This window comes from Mercurialis annua, linkage group LG7 (genome assembly GCF_937616625.2).
Source record: "Mercurialis annua linkage group LG7, ddMerAnnu1.2, whole genome shotgun sequence".
NCBI classification, from domain to species: Eukaryota; Viridiplantae; Streptophyta; class Magnoliopsida; order Malpighiales; family Euphorbiaceae; genus Mercurialis; species Mercurialis annua.
The window spans coordinates 2283993-2298293 of NC_065576.1; the positions used below are offsets into that span (position 1 = coordinate 2283993).

At 26.8% G+C, this 14301-nt stretch overlaps 1 protein-coding gene across 1 annotated transcript; it reads right to left on the reverse strand.

The window, feature by feature from the left end:
• Positions 1 to 6137: 6137 nt before the first annotated feature.
• On the reverse strand, positions 6138 to 8183 carry LOC126655723 (homeobox-leucine zipper protein ATHB-40). The gene is made up of 3 exons (XM_050349991.2): positions 8023 to 8183; positions 7410 to 7717; positions 6138 to 6489 (listed from the first exon to the last, which is right to left on the reverse strand). The coding sequence occupies exons 1-3, from the start codon at positions 8120 to 8122 to the stop codon at positions 6268 to 6270; spliced, it is 630 nt and encodes a 209-aa protein (XP_050205948.1). The 5' UTR covers positions 8123 to 8183; the 3' UTR covers positions 6138 to 6267.
• Between the last annotated feature and the right edge of the window lie 6118 nt (positions 8184 to 14301).

Here is a 14301-nt window from a genome sequence, read left to right on the forward strand (position 1 = left end):
CATCACGTCATACATGGACTAAAATCACTAGATCACTTACATCATAACACCTCATTAAAATAAGAGTATTTTTATAATATCATTATTCAAAAGTGTATGCAAATAATAAACAAAATTATAAGAATACCTACATTTTAATAAAGTGTTGTGATATGATTGGTTTAGTCCACAGATAATGTGATAGACTGAGTCCACATAAAAATTTCTCCATTTTTCATATTAATTTCACCTATTTTTCAGAATATTTTTAGAGAATAAATCTACTTGTTATTTAAATTGCCAACAAACTCCAAATTGATTATTGTTGTTGAATTTGTGCACTTGCGGATTTTATCTACGGTTATCCGATTCGCAAATATTAAGTAGGTAAGTGCACCTGTCTTATTCCGAGCACATTAATGTTTAGGAGTCAATATTAAAATCTCAAAAATAACTTGGATTAATATGTTGTTTAAATAATTAAAAATCAATTAGAGAAAGGATAGAGAGTAGGTTAGGATTTTAGAAATTGACAAAATGATTTTATTAGTTCTTGAAATTAAAACTACGTATATTATTCAGTCAAGGATTGAGATCTAAAAACTCCGTAAAGTTGAACATGTATTACTATGATATTTTTATAAGGTCAACACCCGATTAGTAGTTTTTACAAAATTAAATCCCTAATTCATAGTAAATGACTTTTACCTGGTTTAATCAACAAATATTTCACCTAAAAAAACAAACAATCGATAATCGATGCACAATAAATGTAGAGAATAATAGAGAGATAAAAATGACGACAGTCTATCCTATTTGGATGATTGTTCTTTGGTTTGTTCTTTTGATTGCTGACCTATCATTTGTTGTAGGGTGAAAATCGTTTGGGTTTTCATCATTCAAAATGATCGTTGAAGCACCCAAGTGTTAAGAAATTTCACTTGAGCTTTGACTAAGCTTTTCTCAAAGAAAACGATGCCAAAATCTTGATGTTTGTATACAATTAATCTTAAATGTGTTAAAACACAAATATTTTTCAATTGTTTGCATACATTAAATTTAGGGATAAAAGAAATGTAGCTCCAATAAATAATCATGAGAACTATAATAAGTATAATGTTTCCCTTGTTCCGGGATAAGTTGATTGAACGATTAAAATTGTTCAAAGAGTGATATATAATTTTAGGTTAATGTCATAAATATTCACTAATTTTATATATTTTCTCAATTTAATCACGTTTTTAAAATTTATCATGAATATACACCAACTTTCATTTTTCTCTCCAAATTCATATTGTGTCGACGTGTCATTCATTTATTGGTTAAAAATGACCTCCACCTCCACAAATTACATCAATAAATGAGTGTCATTTCAGCATCATGCATGAATTTGAAAAAAAAAAGTTGGTATATCTTTATAACAAGTTTTTAAAAAAGTGATTAAAATGAGAAAATGTGTAAAATTGGTAAAAAAAAATATGACATAATCCTAAATCTTTTGGCTTGATTCATATTATTTAATCAAGAAAAGTCAACAGTGATTTAGCTGGATAGCCAATTGTTGACCGTAATTAACCACCGCCGAATGCCGATCGACCAAATTTTTAATCAACGTACACCGAATTCTTGCAACCGACCGCCGGTGCCGGCCCACCATTGGAGTTTGAAGGGCCAGACAACTCTTCATTAACCAAAGCCCACCATATGTTTGTTGATACAAATTCAACCGGAATGCTGCTCTTTTTCATTTGGGCAACATTTTTCCAAATACACTTATCTTGTCAAATCAATTTCTTAGTATTTTTTAATTATTATTTATCAGTAAAATGTAACTAGTGATAGTGAGTATAATCTTTTTCTTTAGATTCTTTTTAAATTCCATAATAAACTTTTCAAATTCTATATTATAAACTAGATAGCACAGACACGGAAAAACGGAACACTTGAACACGGCAGAACGATGTTATTTTAAGATTTTCTATATAAAACAAATTTTTATATCCAAAACGCCAAATGTCCAAAACGTTTCCGAAACAGGACACGTCGATTGAATGAAGTGTTCGTGCTACCTAAATTCTAAATATCTCTAATTTAATTTCAAAAAAAATGTCTCTCATTTCTTCTCTTTTAAAATAAAACTAAAACCTTCAGCTAAACAATCTCATTTTAATAATAATCTATTTTTTTTTCAATCGAAGCACTTCCAGTTTTAAGCAATTTTTATTTTTGTGTTTTATTTATAAATCTCAATTTCATTTTATGTATTTATTTAATAATTATATTAAATAATACTTTTAGGTTATTCAAATTAGTTTATCCGTGAAAAATGTTGGAATTGATTAGACTATGACAAGTATTTTTTAAAGATTTTTTTAATTTATTTAGTTTATTGACAAAATTCTAATTCATTTATAGTTGATTTTATTTTGTTGATAATGAAATGTTATTTTATGAATTTACTTGTGAATTCTTTAAATAAATAAGTTAACGAAAACTAATTAAAATAAATTAATTGAAATTGTGGATACATTTGTCATTAAAATGTCAAAAATGTAAACTCTTATTGTAAAAAGGATAATATCATTTATTATTTTTATTAATATAAAATTTATATACATGATATTATATATTTATTATCGACATGCTGTATAGCCAGAACTAGTAAAAAAATTTGGATCCGCCACTGCGGACCACCATATGCCTATTTGTAAAGAAAACAGTACATTAATATAGTTTAAGTGGTAAAATACGAAGAATAATTTCTGAAAATTTAAAGTATTATTGTAAATAAATAATATGTGAAACAATTACTTCCCTCAATAATTAAATTAAACGAATTTTAATAATAATATTTGATTAGTGTTTACAATTGAAAGATTTAACTAGTAGATTTTTATGATCTTTCAATTATAAATTAATTTGCTAAAATAATTTACGAAGTTAAATTATATTTGCCTTATTTGTTTTAGGTATATCATTTATTTAAAATGACGACCGGATATAATTGACATCTACTTAGAAAATATTTAAGTAAATTAATATAACATTTCAATTTAACAAAATGTTTGGATATATAAATTCATTATCTTGTTTATTGATGGATAGTGATCCCATTATAAGTACAATGGAGTCGAGTCGCACAAGATTCACCCGACAAGATGATATCATACTTCACCCAAAGGGCCTAAAATTAGATAATAGCAAGGACCGAATCCAATAGATTTGTCTTGACTAAATTCACCAAATATACATTCAACTACTATATAAAGAGTTTGAGATATGTCTAGATATGTAATTATATTTATATGCTAAAAATATTGCTCAAAGTCTAAACTGACTTTAGCATCAGATAGTTAATCGAACCACAACTGTTCGGTTAGTTTCTACCCTGTTTTACAGGTTAAATCACCGGATTAGAAATCAGACTTCATCATCTATATATACTCCCTCCATTCTGAATTAGTTGTCGCTTTAGAGAGATTTTTTTGTTCTATAATACTTGTCACTTTAGAATACCAAGAAAGCATTTATTGCTATTTTTCCACATATATCCCTCATTAATTCATTGAAATAATACAAAAATACAAATAAAGAGTCATACTAATTAATGTTAACAAGTTTCAAGAAGGGCTAATTTAGTAAAAATACTTATAATTTTATACATATTTATTGATTTCTTAATTTGTGTGAAAATGGCTAAAACGACAACTATTTCAGAATAGAGGGAGTATATATTAAGGTGTTCTTCCTTAACTAACTTGAAAAGTCATACTATAATTGATGTAATGTTAAAGGGCATTTATATCCTTTCAAAGTGTGTAACCCATGATTTGTTTGAGTGCAAAGGAAATTAATAGTGGGCTGGCTGAATAGTAATAGTCCAATATCAACATCATTGGAAACTACTTAAACCCTCTTTTCATGCAACAAGTATTTCCCATTGTAGTGAAAGAGCCAATAAGCTAACATCTTACGCATACACATCATCACCGATCCACTCTCTCGTACAAATCCACAATTCAACCATCTATCACTCTTCTCTTATGTCATTGATAGGGATTACTAAAATCAACTCAAAAAAAAAAATCAATTGAACCAACTAGCTCGATTTGGTTCGATTTATATTTTTTTTTTTGAAATTTAGACCAATTCGGTTAAAATATAAAAACTTAATTTGGTTTTATTTGAATCTAATTTATCTATAGGAGTGTCCAACAACTCGAACCGAGTCAAATTATCAAAACTAATCAGTAAATTTTGGTTTAGAATTATAAGATTATAACTCTTTTTTGCTTTAGTTTGATTTTAAACAAAAAATAATCCCATTTGGATTTTAGTACACCAAATTGAAATAATAATCAAATGAAACCAAAATAAAATGAAACCAAAACTCAAATTAACCAACAAGTTCAGTCGAGTTCAATTCCTTCTTAGTATTTTTAATTTTTTAGTTCTATTTGATGAAATACTCCATCCATCCTATTTAATAAGGGACAAATGCATTTTTTTACCTCCTATGAATAGTGGCATTGCAATATGTGCATAGAGTAATATTTATTATTTTTAAAAAGAAAAAAGAGGGCATAAGAGAAATTTCTATATAAAATGGCACAAAAATTATGATATAATTTTTTTTTCATACGTGACATCTAAGTATATGATATACCCCTTCTTAAACGGCATGGAAGGAGTGTAAAATTATAAGGTTCGATTTGAATTTCATGCACACTCTAATACTTATTAACTTGAAGATAAGGTACTCCATTAAATGTTTTTCCAGAATTGGTGTGGTCTTATCTTATGCATCCATTTTTATAGTAATGTCTTATCCTCTTTCAGAGCAATGCATTTCTTTAATTTTGTCTGCATAAATGTTTTTTCTTTTTCTTAAAATTGTCTACATAAATGTTTATTTGTTTTGAATAGGTACTTTTTTTTTCTCTCATGCAAATTAACCAATACTATTTCTGTTCATAAAATATAATAGTGCAGCTGTCTTATCAATGAAGTAATCCATTGGTTGTAATAATGCAAAAAATAATTTTCATATAATGCTTATGGTTTGAAAATAAAATCCGTACAATGCTAAATGAAATGGACATTTAAGTGTAGTTAATCATTTTTGTTCTTTTATTTATTTATAAGTTTATGTTCCTAATTCTTGTTTGATAGTGGTAAAGTTTTGCTTGAATAGACATAATTATGCATCTATAATGTCGCATTATATACTTTTGTTTGGTAAATGTTTGTATAATAATTTTTTTTTTCAAATGGTTGTTCCTATTAAAGATGTGTTGACATCAAGTTTTTTTTTTAAAAAAATAGATATTAATGCTATCCGGTACAAATCACTTAATTTTATTATTTATTGCTTGACTCGGCATTCGCAGTAATAGATATTGAATAGTAAAAAACAGTTAAATAATTATAAAGTTAAATATATATTCTTAATTATAATAAGGGAAATGGAAATTCATAACTATAAGTTCGAATTAAAATATTCCTACCAAAACATTATACTGTAATGGTAGTAAAAAAAATTTGATCAAATTGATTAACTGAACTGAAATCTGAAAAACCAAATTAGAAATTGTGGTCAACTAGTTTAAGAATCCAGGTTTTGATTTGCATTTTTAGATTTTACGGTTAATAATTTAAGTTTAGGATCTAAAATTTTACAAACAAAGAATAACTAGTTAACTGTTTTATAAAAAACATATACACACATATATCTATATATTTTTCAAAATAAAATATATTCTATATTCTTTATATGTAAAGAAACCTACAACAAAATAATGTACAAAGAAGATCTTATGATGACATTTTTTACTGATTAAACAAATTAAATGAAATGAAATTTAAGTTTTTTTATTCGCTTATATCTATTTTTAATTTTTATGGTTATTAAAAATTGTAAAATCAAATATTTAGACTGTTATAAATGGTTAACAAATCAAATAGTAAACCATTTTAAATTTTAAGCATAAATTTTAAATTTTTTAAATATTATAGATTGGTTTGTAAATAAAGATTAATGTCCAGCCCTACTACGTTGTGGGGACAAGTTTAAATAAATGTTAAAGTTGCGTGATAATATGTAGTAATTACTATAACTAGCTATTAGTCAAAAGACAAGTGATGAAATCATATAGTAATTTCTAGTTAAAATACAGCCCCTTAATTCCACTAAATAGATAAAGTTAATTTACAATAGATCGTTACTACTTAATTACTATCTACATTACTACAATATACTAATTAAACTACTAAATTATTATTTCATAATTACATATACAGATTAACCCATTCCATGCCATGGTTGTAACTATTTTCTGGCATGTAAAAAACATCTCCATATCCTTCAATAATATTTCCAAATTCTCCAAGAAAAGGTGGCTCCATTGACATTGTTGAACTTGGACTATTGCTCGAAATTCCATCCACACGGTCAGTCAGTCGTTGAATCTCCTTATTTGAATCACATAGTTGCTCTTGAAGCTTCAACACCTTCAAAAATAAAATACAAAAATTTAATTGAATATTTTATATATTTTTATAATTATTATTTATCAATTTAACTGAATTTACTTACTAATTATATCTATTTTTTATATTTAATTTAATTGAGTTAGATTGATTTCTATTAAAGAAATAAAACAATTTTATTTTGAAAAATCAACTCGAACCGACAATATATATATATATAAAATATGTTGAAATCCCCAATGTGGGCCTTGATAGGCCCATGAGCTTCTAACCTTAAACAACAACATTGTACTGGAAAATACAAATGAAATGAGATATTGAATTGAAGTATCAAAATAAGGTCTCTTTATACATTTGTTGTCTACGAAATGACAATAATTATACTGTTTCTAGTCAATTTTGTTCACTTTTATGCTAGCTTTTTTTAATGGCATAAACCCAAAAATTTGGTATAGCTTTACTTAATTTTCCTTTAAGTGTAGATTAAAGTTAAAAATGGTGGGTCATGTTAGTTATTTCCAGTTAAAAAGGATTAAATGTCATTAGATTAATATTTTGGTATGAAAAAAATGGATTAGAGCTCATAAATCCCGGAATTAGACAGCACTATCCTTAGCATTATTATTATTTTACACACATCAAAACAAAGTCAAAAAGAAAACAAAAGTATGTTAATGTGACTAACATATACTTGTCTGTTTGGTTTCCAAGAAACATGAGGAAAATTACTATTAAAATACAAGAAAATTTTAACTTGATTATCCAGATTATTATTATCATAAGCTGGAGCATATCTTTAAGTACTCTCAAAGTTAAAAAATAAAAACTTAAAGTTGACGAATAATCACTCAATTTTCTTGGAAACCAAACATAATATCTTGAACTCAATTAAGTTGTTTAAAAATCTGCAACAATTAAACAAAATACACAAACATAATTACCTCAGATTCAAGCCGACATTTCTCAAGAACATTATTATCATGTGCAGTCTTCAACTTAATATATTCTTCTTCAAGTTTCTTGTTCTTCCAACGAGCTCTCCGGTTCTGAAACCAGACCGCAACTTGACGAGGATCAAGTCCGAGTTCTAAAGCGAGCTTATCTTTTCTTTCAGACTCCAGCTTATGTTCATTACCAAAATTCAATTCTAAGAGATTCACTTGTTCTTCACTTAATTTCCTCTTCTTCAACGCTCCCGCTTCTCCGCCGCCCTTGTTCTTCTTCCTCCTCCTCCGCGGCTTCCCCTCGCCTATAAACATCATAGGATCATGCATTAGATTACTTAAATACCATGCATGAAAAAAAATCACGCAGCACGAAAATAAAAATACTGAAACAAAAAAATTCGCAAAAATAGCAATTTTTAAAAAAGATTCGATAAATTTCCGTGTAGTATTTATATTTTATATTAGCGGAAAACCATGTGGTACGGAAATAAAAACGCTAAAACAGATTAAGTTTGAAAATGAAAATAACATAAAGTTTATGATATATATAAGACTCGATAAATTTTCGCGTAGTATAATATATAACGTATAGATATCGGAAAAAAACCTTGTTGCGGAGGCATTTGTGTATAAACTCCGGGGTACAATTGCGAAAGGAGTAGCATATGATCATCATCAATCTTTGGGTTATTCAAAATATTTTTCATTTTTTGTTATGAAATGAGTAGAAGTAGAAGTAGAGTTGAAAGGAGTGAAAAGGTTGGAGGAAACATGGGAAGAGTTGGAATTTATAGGAAGATTAGTAGGACATGAGATTTTTTTAATTTTAGTTAGTTTAGTGACAATTAAGGACATGGATTTTGATTAAAATTACAAAATTGCCATTCATGGACTTCTGCTACTTTTAATGTGAGACAAACTGAGGCGTCAACGTCTTTTAAGTGTGTCCTCGTTTTATCCACTCTTTTCATTTGGTGGAAATAATTCACACTAATGAATGGTGACAAATTACAGTGCTTGTCAGTAAGTTTTTCCTTAATTCTTTACACTTTTGCCCAGGAAATGATGAATATAGGAAAATTACCCCATGTTCAGATGATAATTGTAAAATGTAATTTCGTATTTATCAATGTAGGATATGATGAATTTATGAAAGTAATAATAGTAAAAGATGGTAAATTCACTTAAGGGTGTGAAGTTTAAACTAGTAAAATAATAAGGAATGTTTAAAGACTTTGGACTATAACAATGAAATTTATGATTTTAAATAAAATTACACTAAAAAATTTACCGTTGATTTTATAGTTTTTATCTTAAAAGAACACCAGACACAGATAATGCAATTGATACGATAAATAGAGTACATGAGGGTGGAGCCCAAGTGGTTGCACTCCTCGCCGTACATTCCAGAAGGTCAAGGGTTCGACCTGACTTCCGTGGTTGATTTCTCTAACAATACTAACATTAACTGTAACACTTCAAGATAAAAAAAAACGATAAATAGAAGCCACTAATAAAATTAACCACGCATTGTTGCTATTTTATAAATATTTTTAATGTGACGATGGCGTCAAATTTTCTATAAAGTTATAGATTTCATATTCCATATGAGATGCGTTACAGACGTATAATGGACGATAGTCGGAAATCAATTTTCTTGTTATATATAATTAAAAGTGATTAATTTTATAATTACAATTTGAGATGAAAGGATTTGAGTGAGAACTAGATAAAAGTTTTGGGACTATAAGTGTACGCTAAAAATTTAATCTAATGAAATAGAAGTTTATTTTGCCCTCCAATTTTGCACAAAAAATTAACCAAGGTTAAATTCATGAGTTTAGCAGAAATTGATTTTTTGTGTGAAGTTCAGGGGTTAAAATGAACTTTTATTGGAATTAAATCCAATTAGATAAGAGAAGGGTAGATAAGGCAATTAAAGTTTGCTAATAAAGTAATTAGTGAGAAATAAAAGGTGATTAATTATGTGGTTGGATTGGGATCCCAAAACCTGAGCAGTGAAACACCTCGAAGTGAATAAACAATTTAGTACAATTGGCCTCTGGATTTGGACATTTAAGTCACTTTTGTTGTCCTATTGGGTGGTTTTTTCTTTTCATGTCTTTAACAAACCAAAATACAGTAGCCAAAGCCGCACTCTCTTTTAGCTAACTCATTCGTTATTGGCTTAGCTTAATTGGCTTGCTTTATCCTTCTTAAACTTTGTTTAATTATTAATTAATTATTCCATGCGTGGCTCGAGATGGGCTAAAATGTTTTAAATTTTCCACTCTCTCTTTTTAACTTCAAATTGTGTTTTCTTATGGTACTTGTTCATTTTGTTGGGACGTAAATTAGTCCCCCCTCAGTAATTAAAAAAAGTTTCAATTTTGTTGAAGGCTTAATACATAGTTTGACCTCTGAACTTGTACCCTTTTACCCATTTAACTCCTAAATTTAACGTCTCACCTATCCAAACTCTGAAGTTGTTAAATAATCCGATTTAACCCCTGAACTTGATAAATATGTAAGTATTGAACCCTTCGTGTCCACCTGTCACTTGAAACGTTCTAGAAGAAATTGTGTACGGAGGGGTTAAATGTTTACGTATTTATCAAGTTCGGGGGTCAAATCGGGTTATTTAATAAATTCAGGAGTTCGATAGGTGAGACGTTAAGTTTGAAGGTTAGATGGGTAAAAAGAAACAAGTTCAAGGATCAAACTATGTATTCAGCCTTTTGTTGAAGGCAAAGTAAATTTAGGATCTACAATTAGTAATAGTATGATATATCATGATTGTCATATATATACTAGTTTATTAAAATTTTATAAGTTTAATCCAATTTTTTTTAGTATGATCAAATATATTCATGATCTGCTCCGAGCATAATTAATATGATGTGGAACGTCTATACGTATAAATTTTATCATAATGAGGTATACAACATCACACTGTGTTAGCTTCAAACGAGTCATACATATATATTTTTCATCAATAAAAAATTAATAAGTGAAACTAATAAAATTTAAAAATTATAGTAATATATTAAAATATATATAGTTATAGGTAAATAAATTTATTTTATCTTCATTAAAAGTAATTTAAGTTTTAGTCTAAAATAAAGTTCGACTTTATCTCTCCTTTTACTCTTTATTTTTAGGGTCCGTGCAATTTTCATACGTTATCAAAGTGTCAGCTCGTTAACTGCTATATATATATATATATATATATATATAATTATACATTTGTATTTTAACAATTAATTAAAATTATACCGAAAAAGGTTAGATTAGTTAACACAACTCAATTACTTTTATGCAAAATGAAGTTTAAAGGGTCATCATTCTCATGCTGCTTAAGTTTTCAACAAACTTATTATTAAGAAAATGAAACATCAAGGAATGGCCCAATTCTTTATTTCTTGTTTTATTTTTTACTTTATGATAAAATAAATAAAGAGAGTGATTAATATAATTATATTCGTTGGAGCAATTTGGAGTCCACAATTGGTAGAGATTTTGTCATGGTTGACGTATTTGCTGTTTGATGTTAAGCTCCTAGATATGATTTAGGCTTAATCACCAAAAAATGCCAAACCTATACGTTTTGTGTCAATTATAGCCAAACCTTTAAAAATCACCAGATTTAGCCAAACCTTATATGTTCTGTTTTTTTTAGCCATTTTTGAATCGAACCGATTTTTTGACACCGTGTCGTCCACGTCACCGCTAACTAAGCAATTAGATAGCATGTCAGCTGAAATATTTAAATAAGATTTGACTATAACTGACATAAAATGCATAGGTTTGGTATTTTTTGGTGAATAAAACTAATTTTAGAATTAAATAATTAAATGATTAATTATATTATAATAAAATTCATATAAATTTAAAAAATAATATTTTTATTTAACGCTAATTAAAATTAATTTATTTTTTTACTAAATTTAAATAATTCTAATAATTGTTTTTACATATTTGAGGGATATATAATTAATTTAAATTCTAATAAAAACAAAAAATATCATATTCATTTTAAAATTTATTTTTTTTAAATTTCAGTCGTCGGTTCTTTGACACCGCCGCCGTTTGAAACCCAATTGTTCGTCTTCTGATGAACAATCTAAGAGTAATATACACAACAAACATACGACAGTGTTCATAATTCAACTATACACACATAAACATAAAAAAAATCACTGAATAGACTGCTTATTTAAAGGACGAGTTTAATTATTTTTTCATTTTTTTCTTTAAAAAGTGAAGCTCATTGTGGTGTAGCCAATATATACCATGATGTTTATAAGCATAAACGCATGTCATTTTACTCGGCGTAGCCAAAAACTTACCTTAATTTACACATAATTATTTTATTTATTATCTAAATCCAATTATAACAAGATCTTAACAACATTAAAAATAATAAATCAAGTTCAAAATCATCATGAACATTAAATCCTTTCACCAAATTTAATTCACATTAATTCGTAAGTAATACATTAATTCATTTTTTTAATTACATATTCAATAAAATATATTATAATATAAATTTATTAGATTAATTAGGTTTAATAAAAAATTAAAATATATTTTAATTAGTATTACATAGGAAATATTAATTAGTTTTAAATATATATAAATTTCATAAATGATATAATTAATTTACTAATTATTAAATTTAAAAATTGGCTTGAATTTAAAATTAGGTTTATTCACCCAATAAATACTAAACCTATATTTTTTGTGTCAGTTATAGCCAAACCTTATTTAAATATTTCAGCCGCCATGCCACCCAATTGCTTAGTTGGCGATGACGTGGACGACACGGTGTCAGAAAAACCGGTTCGATTCAAAAATGGCTAAAAAAGAAACAGAACATATAAGGTTTGGCTAAATCTGGTGATTTTTAAAGGTTTGGCTATAATTGACACAAAACGTATAGGTTTGGCATTTTTTGGTGATTAAGCCTATTTTTAAATATATATAAATTTTATTATAATATAATTAATCATTTAATTATTTAATTTAAAATTAGTTTTATTCACCAAAAAATACCAAAACTATGCATTTTGTGTCAGATATAGCCAAATCTTATTTAAATATTTCAGCTGCCATGTCAGCCAATTGCTTAGTTGGCGGTGACGTGGATGACACGGTGTCAGAAAAACCGGTTCGATTCAAAAATGGCTAAAAAAAAACAGAACATATAAGGTTTGGCTAAATCTGGTGATTTTTAAAGGTTTGGCTATAATTGACACAAGAAGTATAGGTTTGACATTTTTTGGTGATTAAGCCTATGATTTATGATAAGATAGTTAATTGATTAATAAGTACTCATTTGCAGTTAAATGATTGTGTTTACATAACAAAATTGTTTTATATTTTGCACTATCGATAGATGACGAAGTCTATACATAAATTCTCTACATCATCGTGATATATATAGTTATTTTAAACTAATTAATTCGAAATAACAAAAATATATAACTGAAATTTAAAGTACTTCCTTTTAATGATTTGTTTTAATTCGGGGCATTTTAACGAAAAAATCACGAAGATATTATAATTTTAAACTAAAAGTATATTATATATTGCTATTTTTTTTTCTTAAAGCTTTTAATATTATAACTGTCGATTATTTATTGATCGGTAGTAGGCTATACTTTTCTTTATTTTAGTATTAATTTTATTATATTACGCTTTTTGTAAAGTTATTTTGATATTATCCTAACAAAGATTTGTATTATTATTGATAAAATAATTTTTAAAAAATAGCACAATTTTTTTTACTTTTGAAATGTGTTTTTTATATAATTTTAATCAACCTATGTCATTTTTTTATATTAATAAAATATTTCTTATTATAGAACATAAAAGATTAAAATGGTTTACAGTAAATTGAGATTTGGTATTGTAATTAATGTACTGTTAATTATTAAGTTAATCTTATTGAGAATATATATAGAGATGGTGGTATATGGTAGGGTATAAAATGAACTATTAGTCCTATATTTTTAGGCAAGTAGTTTTCTGTTTATTTTGGCCCGTTGATCAAAATGTTCTCTTGTAGACCAACTGAACATCATGCTTTAGTCTTCCTGAAAAAAAAAAAACTAAAAAAAAAAATGAATATATTTCCCTCTTCTTATATTCTTTCATTCTAAAAACATTTAGCCGTTTAAATTATTTTTAGGCCGTCTTCAGTGATTTATTTTTACCGAACTGTTAAAATAAATCATGACATTCTAACTCGATTTGCCAAATACGTAAAATTGACGAATCAATGTTGAAATTTAGCGGATTTGTGTAGAAAATATGTAAACCCGCACTTATGAGGTAAAATAATCGGTCATGTCACGGATTGACTCACGAACTCACCTAAACCGTTTATAAATTATACTGCTTAGAATAATATAAAAACAAAAAACAAAAAATTAATAATTAATAATCAATTTCATAAAATATAAAAATATAATTATCTATATATATATATATATATATATATATATATATATATATATATATATATATATATATATATATATATATATATATATATATATATATATATATATATAAATATAATTATATTAAATTTTTTGGTTCGAGTATAGATTGATACATTTAATTAAAAGTTATATCTTATATTTTAAATATTTTTAGGGTTGCATATTCTGACACGATTAGTTAATGGATTGTGTTTATATTAACTCTTATCATTTCAGTAAAATGAGTTGACGCGGCACGACGCGAAAACGACCCCTCAACAGTAATCATCTTCTTTTATACTCCCTCCGTCCCAATAGAATTGTCCACTTTGCCTTTATCACACAGTTTAAGAAAAATAATTATTGTTTATGGGTTTTGTAAAATTTCCCTTACTTTT